The sequence below is a fragment of the Bombina bombina genome, chromosome 11 (assembly GCF_027579735.1).
Source record: "Bombina bombina isolate aBomBom1 chromosome 11, aBomBom1.pri, whole genome shotgun sequence".
In the NCBI taxonomy this organism is placed as follows: domain Eukaryota; kingdom Metazoa; phylum Chordata; class Amphibia; order Anura; family Bombinatoridae; genus Bombina; species Bombina bombina.
Genome location: NC_069509.1, coordinates 178,362,141 through 178,372,314, shown reverse-complemented (window position 1 = coordinate 178,372,314; position 10,174 = coordinate 178,362,141). Strand labels below are relative to the sequence as shown.

The 10,174-nt window shown below is 43.7% G+C and overlaps 1 protein-coding gene across 1 annotated transcript in view; it reads right to left on the bottom strand.

Moving 5' to 3' along the window:
* Window positions 1-8,075, bottom strand: part of TXNDC11 (thioredoxin domain containing 11) — a 106,275-nt gene extending 98,200 nt beyond the window's left edge. The window contains exon 1 of the mRNA XM_053694791.1: window positions 7,842-8,075. Coding sequence (XP_053550766.1) covers window positions 7,842-7,966 — 125 coding nt within the window. The 5' untranslated portion in view covers window positions 7,967-8,075. The remainder of the gene's footprint in view (window positions 1-7,841) is intronic.
* Window positions 8,076-10,174: the final 2,099 nt, after the last annotated feature.

Genomic DNA, 10,174 nt, shown 5'->3' with positions numbered 1-10,174 from the left:
GGGCGTTCAGCCCCTTCGCACAAACGTCACAGCCCGGGGGGAAACAACGATACGTTGATTGCAGATGAGTCATCTGTCAATCAATTGATGAAAATGGCGACCGGAGCTTCAGCTCTGTTCCGTACAGCGTTTCTTTTTAAATCTCTCTGAAGATAAGTATATCCTAACGATTTCATGAATGAAAGTGTCATTCATTTTTTAACTTCTATCGCTTGACTTTATCTAATACCCTTAACTTGACATTCACTTTAATGATTCAGATAGGGCATGCAGTTTTAAACAACTTTCAAATTTGTTTTGTTCTCTTTGAATTCTTTGTTGAAAGCTAAACCCTGGTAGGCTCATATGCTAATTGATAAGCCCTTGACGGCTGCCTCTTACCCCAGTGCATTTTGACAGTTTTTGCAGCTAGACGGTGCTAGTTCCTGTGTGCCATATAGATAACATTGTGCTCACTCCCGTGGAGTTATTTATGAGTCAGCGCTGATTAGCTAAAATGCAAGTCTGTCAAAAGAACTGAAATAAGGGGGCAGTCTGTAGAGGTTTAGAAACAAGGTAATCATAGAGGTAAAAAGTATATTAATATAACTGTGTTGGTTATGCAAACTGGGGAATAGGTAATAAAGTGTTTATCTATCTTTTTAAACAATACATATTTTCAAGTAGACTGTCCCTTTAATCCAATGTTAAAAAAAATTGTGTGTGTGTGTATATGTATGTATATATATATATATATATATATATATATATATATATATATATATATATATATATATATATATATATATATATATATATATATATATATATATATATATATATATACACACACACATACATACACACACACGGGTGTCCCTCGTTTTACAACGGTTCAATTTACACCGTTTCAGAATAACCTTTTTTTCCAGTCATGTGACTGCTATTGAAAAGCATTGAGAAGCAGTGCATTTCTTAAAATAGCCAGTAGGTGGAGCTGTCCGCTTGTGTTGCAGCAAAGCCAAGCACGCTGAAATTAATCAGTTTAACCACAAATATAAATCAGTCAAGATTGGAATGCATAGAAAGAACTGTTTGCAGAAAAATGCAAGTGAAGTCTGTGTTGTGTGATTATTTTATTATGTTTATAATGCTATATATATATATATATATATATATATATATATTAAAGAAAGAAATAGGTACAGAATTTCGACAAACTCTGAATAAAGAAAGGGACTTCAGCACTCTTTTGAAAAAATTCAATTTATTCCAGAAACAGATCTAAAAACAGCTGACCTTTGTATTACCTGTAAGCAAAATTCCTATACACCAAAAACACCCACTTAAAAAAAAGATACATATGCACACTTGGCTGGCCAGCCTAAATCAGAGATAACCTGTATAAAAGTTATTCTACTATACTCCAAGCAACTAACTATTACACATTTGCAAAGTGCCTATACAGTGATTAACATCACAAGCATAAAACGATACTAAATGTGACTTATCCAATGATCAAAGACAAGCCATCGCAACCAATATTGCAAAATATTTACAAAAAGCATATAACATTAATGAGAGTTTGTATTGCTACAAGCTAACAAGACCAGAGTAGCGAATGTAAGGTAACACTGCTAATTGGCTCACACATGTCCCAGAGAACTGAGAGAAGTAAAAGTTCACTTTACCATATCGTCAGCTGGATCGGTTATTCCATACCGCTCTCACTACCAGTACTGTTTTGATGTTACACTGTGAGACGTAAAAGTTTACTTTACCATATCATCAGCTGAATTGGCTAAGGCTGTATTAATGGTAGAGATTTCAACTTTGCTCTTGAATTCTCCAGACATATACAGATTGCGCTTAGTCCAGCGCTATAACGCCTCTCTTGGGCTCGATGTCATCCGAGGTCAGCTTCTTTGCTGTAGCAAACACCAAACATATATACAGGCCGTGAGCTGGATCCCAAATGCTATTTCAGCATTCAATCTTTATCCGGTCAGCATTCGATCTTTATCCGGTTAGTCTTTTGGAGGTGTCTTTGTCCTTATATTCTCCTGTAATCTGATTTCACATGCAGACAGGGAATCGATGTAAAATCACCTCTAAGGTTGTAACCAGACCGCTAACTCCTCCTTCGCCATTATGGTTTGAAAAAACTAAGCTGTGGGGCTTGTCATTAGGAATTGACCCAAATGATAGTCAATACCGCTCTCGCTACCAGTACTATTTTGATGCTACAATGTCATATATTCTAGTCAAAATTAAACTTCATGATTCAGATAAAGCAGCGATTTTCAGCAACTTTCTAATTTACTTCTATTATCAATTTTTCTTAGTTTTCTTGGTATCTTTATTTGAAAAAGCAAGAATGTAAGCTTAGGAGCCGGCCCATTTTTGGTTCAGCACCTGGGTAGCACTTTCTGATTGGTGTCTAAATGTAGCCACCAATCACCAAGTGCTACCCATGTTCTGCACCAAAAATGGGCCGACTCCTAAGCTTACATTCAAATAAAGATACCAAGAAAATGAAGAAAAATTAATAGGAGTAAATTAGAAAGTTGCTTAAAATTGTTGCTTTATCTGAATCATGAAAGTTTAAATTTTGACTAGACTATTCCTTTAATCTGATTGGTTCATGTGGTTTCATTAATTTGCAAATGGTAGACTTATAAAAGAGGAGTTTGAATGGGACAGAATGTCTATGAGAAAGGCAATGAAATGCATAAGACCGCCCAGCCTGCAGGTCTCATGAACTAACATACACTGTGTGGCCACTTTATTAGGTACAGCCCTGTTGTGCACACAAATGGTTTGTTCTACTACATTGCACGTCACGTGGCCACAGTTTTGGTATAAATACAGCAGAACAACCTTCCTACTATCAGTTAAGCGTACAAACCGCAGCGAGAATGGGGAAGAACAGTGTTCTAATGGACTTTGAACGTGACATGACAGTGGGTGCAAGACGTGTTGGACAAAGCGTATCTGAAACAGCAGTACTCCTGAACTTTTCACGTACCACAGTTTCAAGGGTGTATCGAGAATAGTGCAATGAAAAAAAACCATCCAGTCAGCGGCAGTCCTGTGGATGAAAAACGCTTGTTGATAAGAGAGGTCAGAGAAGGATGGCTTCACTTGTGCAAGCAAACAGACAGTACACAATTTCAACAATCACATCAGAATTAAACCTTGGTGTAGAGAAAAACATATCGAAGCACCACTAGGTGCACCTAGTCGCAGATAAGCTACATCAGCTGGCGGCCACGTTGGGTGCTGTTGTTATCAGAGAAGAACAAGAGAGCGTGCCTTCTGTGGGCATAGCAACACCAGCACTGGACCATTGAAGACTGGAAAAAGGTCGCTTGGTCTGAAGAGTTGAAGTTCCTAGTGCATGATGTTGATAGCAGGCTCCGAATTTAGTGAAAACAGCAGGAATCCATGGACCTGTAATGTCTGATGCAAACTGTACAAGGTGTTGGGGCGGTGTTATGGTGTGGGGAATGTTTTCCTGGCACACGTTGGGTCCATTGATACCCCTAGATTCACGTCAGAATGCCACAGCGTACATAAACAACATTGATGACCAAGTGCATCCGTTCATGTTGACAGTTTATCCTCAGGTAGATGGTTACTTCCAGCAAGACAATGCACCAGTGCAAAAAGCCTGCATCACTATGGGATGGTTCCTGGAACATGACAATGACTTTGCTGCAGTGGCCGGCTCAGTCCCTGGATCACAATCCAATTGAACATCTTTGGGATGAGCTGTAAAGGCTTACTCCTCTGTCGAATTTCCAGGACTTGCATGACTCAAGAAGAGGCCATTGCACAGTGACACTATATTACACACAGACTACTTCACACAGTGACACTATATTACACACACTACCTCACACAGTGACACTATATTACACACACTACCTCACACAGTGACACTATATTACACACACACTACTTCACACAGTGACACTATATTACACACACACTACCTCACACAGTGACACTATATGACACACACTACCTCACACAGTGACACAATATGACAAGCACTACCTCACACAGTGACACTATATGACAAGCACTACCTCACACAGTGACACTATATGACACGCACTACCTCACACAGTGACACTATATGACAAGCACTACCTCACACAGTGACACTATATGACACGCACTACCTCACACAGTGACACAATATGACACACACTACTTCACACAGTGACACTATATGACACACACTACCTCACACAGTGACACAATATGACACACTACCTCACACAGTGACACAATATGACACGCACTTCCTCACACAGTGACACAATATGACACACACTACCTCACACAGTGACACAATATGACACGCACTACCTCACACAGTGACACTATATGACACACACTACCTCACACAGTGACACTATATGACAAGCACTACCTCACACAGTGACACAATATGACACGCACTACCTCACACAGTGACACAATATGACACGCACTACCTCACACAGTGACACTATATGACACGCACTACCTCACACAGTGACACTATATGACACACACTACCTCACACAGTGACACTATATGACACACACTACCTCACACAGTGACACAATATGACACGCACTACCACACAGTGACACTATATGACAAGCACTACCTCACACAGTGACACTATATGACAAGCACTACCTCACACAGTGACACTATATGACACACAAACTACCTCACACAGTGACACTATATCACACACACTACCTAACACAGTGACACTATATGACACACACTACCTCACACAGTGACACAATATAACACGCACTACCTCACACAGTGACACAATATGACACACACTACCTCACACAGTGACACTATATGACACACACTACCTCACACAGTGACACTATATGACACACACTACCTCACACAGTGACACAATATGACACGCACTACCTCACACAGTGACACAATATGACACGCACTACCTCACACAGTGACACTATATGACACACACTACCTCACACAGTGACAATATGACACACACTACCTCACACAGTGACACAATATGACACGCACTACCACACAGTGACACTATATGACAAGCACTACCTCACACAGTGACACTATATGACACACACTACCTAACACAGTGACACTATATGACACGCACTACCTCACACAGTGACACAATATGACACGCACTACCTCACACAGTGACACTATATGACAAGCACTACCTCACACAGTGACACTATCTCACACAGTGACACTATATGACACACAAACTACCTCATACAGTGACGCTATATTACACACACACACTTCCTCACACAGTGACACTATATTACACACACACTACCTCACACAGTGACATCATATTACACACACTACCTCACACAGTGACATCATATTACACACACTACCTCACACAGTGACACTATATCACACACACACTACCTCACACAGTGGCACTATATTACACACACTACCTCACACAGTGGCACTATATTACACACACACACTACCTCACACAGTGACACTATATTACACTCACTACCTCACTCAGTGAAACTATATTACACTCACTACCTCACTCAGTGAAACTATATTACGGGCACTACCTCACACAGTGAAACTACATTATTTTGTAAATACATTTATGTTAAATTATGCAAATAATGTGTGCTTTGGATAGCTAAAAAAATTATATAATATTAAAAAATATAAATATTACACACACAGTAACACTATTTAAAATGACACTATATATTATACAATCAAACAGTGACATAGCACACACAGTGACACTATATATTATACAATCACACAGTGATAATATATCATACACAGTGACACTATATCACACTAAATTAATTCACAGTAACACTATATATCAGACATTGACACTATATCACACAGGGACACTATTTCAGACATTGACACTATTTCAAACTGGCACTATATCACAAACAGGGACACTATATCACATAGTGACACTATTTCAAACATTGACACTATATCACACAAAGGGACATTATATCACTAACAGTGACACTATATCACAAAAAGGGACATATCACACAAAGGGACATTATATCACTAACAGTGACACTATATCACAAAAAGGGACATATCACAAAAATTGACACTATATCACACAAAGGGACATTATATCACAAACAGTGACACTATATCACACAGGGACACTATCAGACAGTGAAACTTTATTACAGTGACACTATTTCAGACATTGACACTCATTCACACAGGGACACTATATCACATAGTGACACTATTTCAGACATTGTCACTATATCACACAAAAGGAAACTTTATCACAAACAGTGACACTATATCACACAGGAACACTATTTCAGACATTGACACTATATCACAAACAGTGACACTATATCACAAACAGTGACACTATATCACAAACAATAACACTATATCACACAGGGACACTATAGCACACAGGGACACTATAGCACACAGGGACACTATATCAGACATTAACACTATAACACACAGAGACACTATATCACAAACAGTAACACTACATCACACAGTGACAATATAACACACACAGTAACACTATCACATAGTGCCACTTTATCAGACATTGACACTATATCACATAGTGCCACTTTATCAGACATTGACACTATATCACATAGTGACACTTTATAAGACATTCACACTATATCACATAGTGACACTATATCACACAGGGACACTATATCACAAACAGTAACACTATATCACACACAGGGACACTATATCACACACAGGGACACTATATCACACACAGGGACACTATATCACACGGGGGCAGTGTGGGGCACTACATCACAAACAGTGACACTATTTCAGACATTGACACTATATCACACACAGGGACATTATATCACACAGGGGCAGTGTGGGGCACTATATCACAAACAGGGACACTATATCACACACAGGGACACTATATCACACAGGGGCAGTGTGGGGCACTATATCACAAACAGTAACACTATATCACACACAGGGACACTATATCACAAACAGTAACACTATATCACACTCAGGGACACTATATCACACATGGGCAGTGTGGGGCACTACATCACAAACAGTGACACTATTTCAGACATTGACACTATATCACACACAGGGACACTATATCACACAGGGGCAGCGTGGGGCACTATATCACAAACAGTAACACTATATCACACACAGGGACACTATATCACACAGGGGCAGTGTGGGGCACTATATCACAAACAGTAACACTATATCACACACAGGGGCACTGTATCACACACAGGGACACTGTATCACACACAGGGACACTATATCACACAGGGGCAGTGTGGGGCACTACATCACAAACAGTAACACTATATCACACACAGGGGCACTGTATCACACACAGGGACACTGTATCACACACAGGGACACTGTATCACACACAGGGACACTGTATCACACACAGGGACACTATATCACACAGGGGCAGTGTGGGGCACTACATCACAAACAGTGACACTATTTCAGACATTGACACTATATCACACAGGGACACTATATCACACAGGGGCAGTGTGGGGCACTATATCACAAACAGTAACACTATATCACACTCAGGGACACTATATCACACTCAGGGACATTATATCACACAGGGGCAGTGTGGGGCACTACATCACAAACAGTGACACTATTTCAGACATTGACACTATATCACACAGGGGCACTACATCACACACAGTGACACTATTATCACAAACAGTAACAGTAGGTCACACAATAACAAGCGTGACACTGCCATGACCTCACACAGGTGTATACCACCAGCCTCAGACCGCTACCTGCAGGTGAACCTGAGCGCCACGATGAGGGCGCAGCTGAGCGCCAGGGCCCCGCACAGCAGCTCCGGCCTCCGGCCCATCAGGCACAGCAGCCGCTGGATGTGAAGCCGGCCCAGCCTGTGCATTACCGCCAGCGGAGCATAGCAGGCGGCTTATAGACCTCCATCCCCGCCTCACACCCCGCCCGTAGCAGCTTACACCACAAACCGGGGACAGCCACGTCTACCCGAGCTACTTCCGCCGGCGGCCTGGGCGGGGAGACTGTGCTAGAGACCTGATAGTAACTCGTCAGGGAGAAATCTTCGTTCCACCGCTACGTGTTAAAGTCTCCTGACCCCTATACCGCCCTGTGTGTGAGAGCAATGGCCTCTTCTTCTGACCCTACCGCCCTGTGTGTGAGAGCAATGGCCTCTTCTTCTGACCCTACCGCCCTGTGTGTGAGAGCAATGGCCTCTTCTTCTGACCCCTATACCGCCCTGTGTGTGAGAGCAATGGCCTCTTCTTCTGACCCCTATACCGCCCTGTGTGTGAGAGCAATGGCCTCTTCTTCTGACCCCTATACCGCCCTGTGTGTGAGAGCAATGGCCTCTTCTTCTGACCCCTATACCGCCCTGTGTGTGAGAGCAATGGCCTCTTCTTTTGACCCCTATACCGCCCTGTGTGTGAGAGCAATGGCCTCTTCTTCTGACCCTACCGCCCTGTGTGTGAGAGCAATGGCCTCTTCTGACCCCTATACTGCCCTGTGTGTGAGAGCAATGGCCTCTTCTCCTGACCCTATACCGCCCTGTATGTGAGAGCAATGGCCTCTTCTGACCCCTATACTGCCCTGTGTGTGAGAGCAATGGCCTCTTCTCCTGACCCCTATACCGCCCTGTATGTGAGAGCAATGGCCTCTTCTGACCCCTATACCGCCCTGTATGTGAGAGCAATGGCCTCTTCTGACCCCTATACCGCCCTGTGTGTGAGAGCAATGGCCTCTTCTCCTGACCCCTATACCGCCCTGTATGTGAGGGCAATGGCCTCTTCTCCTGACCCCTATACCGCCCTGTGTGTGAGAGCAATGGCCTCTTCTTCTGACCCCTATACCGCCCTGTATGTGAGAGCAATGTCCTCTTCTCCTGACCCCTATACTACCCTGTGTGTGAGAGCAATGGCCTCTTCTTCTGACCCCTATACCACCCTGTGTGTGAGAGCAATGGCCTCTTCTTCTGACCCCTATACCGCCCTGTATGTGAGAGCAATGGCCTCTTCTTCTGACCCCTATATCGCCCTGTATGTGAGAGCAATGGCCTCTTCTTCTGACCCCTATACCGCCCTGTATGTGAGAGCAATGGCCTCTTCTGACCCCTATACCGCCCTGTATGTGAGAGCAATGGCCTCTTCTGACCCCTATACCGCCCTGTATGTGAGAGCAATGGCCTCTTCTTCTGACCCCTATACCGCCCTGTGTGTGAGAGCAATGGCCTCTTCTTCTGACCCCTATACCGCCCTGTGTGTGAGAGCAATGGCCTCTTCTCCTGACCCCTATACCGCCCTGTATGTGAGAGCAATGGCCTCTTCTTCTGACCCCTATACCGCCCTGTGTGTGAGAGCAATGGCCTCTTCTGACCCCTATACCGCTCTGTGTGTGAGAGCAATGGCCTATTCTCCTGACCCCTATACCGCCCTGTGTGTGAGAGCAATGGCCTCTTCTGACCCCTATACTGCCCTGTGTGTGAGAGCAATGGCCTCTTCTGACCCCTATACCGCTCTGTGTGTGAGAGCAATGGCCTCTTCTTCTGACCCCTATACCGCCCTGTGTGTGAGAGCAATGGCCTCTTCTGACCCCTATACTGCCCTGTGTGTGAGAGCAATGGCCTCTTCTGACCCCTATACCGCTCTGTGTGTGAGAGCAATGGCCTATTCTCCTGACCCCTATACCGCCCTGTGTGTGAGAGCAATGGCCTCTTCTCCTGACCCCTATACCGCCCTGTGTGTGAGAGCAATGGCCTCTTCTTCTGACCCCTATACCGCCCTGTGTGTGAGAGCAATGGCCTCTTCTCCTGACCCCTATACCGCCCTGTGTGTGAGAGCAATGTCCTCTTCTGACCCTATACCGCCCTGTGTGTGAGAGCAATGGCCTCTTCTGACCCCTATACCGCCCTGTGTGTGAGAGCAATGGCCTCTTCTGACCCCTATACCGCCCTTTGTGTGAGAGCAATGGCCTCTTCTCCTGACCCCTATACAGCCCTGTGTGTGAGACCAATGGCCTCTTCTCCTGACCCCTATACCACCCTGTGTGTGAGAGCAATGGCCTCTTCTGACCCCTATACCAACCTGTGTGTGAGAGCAAT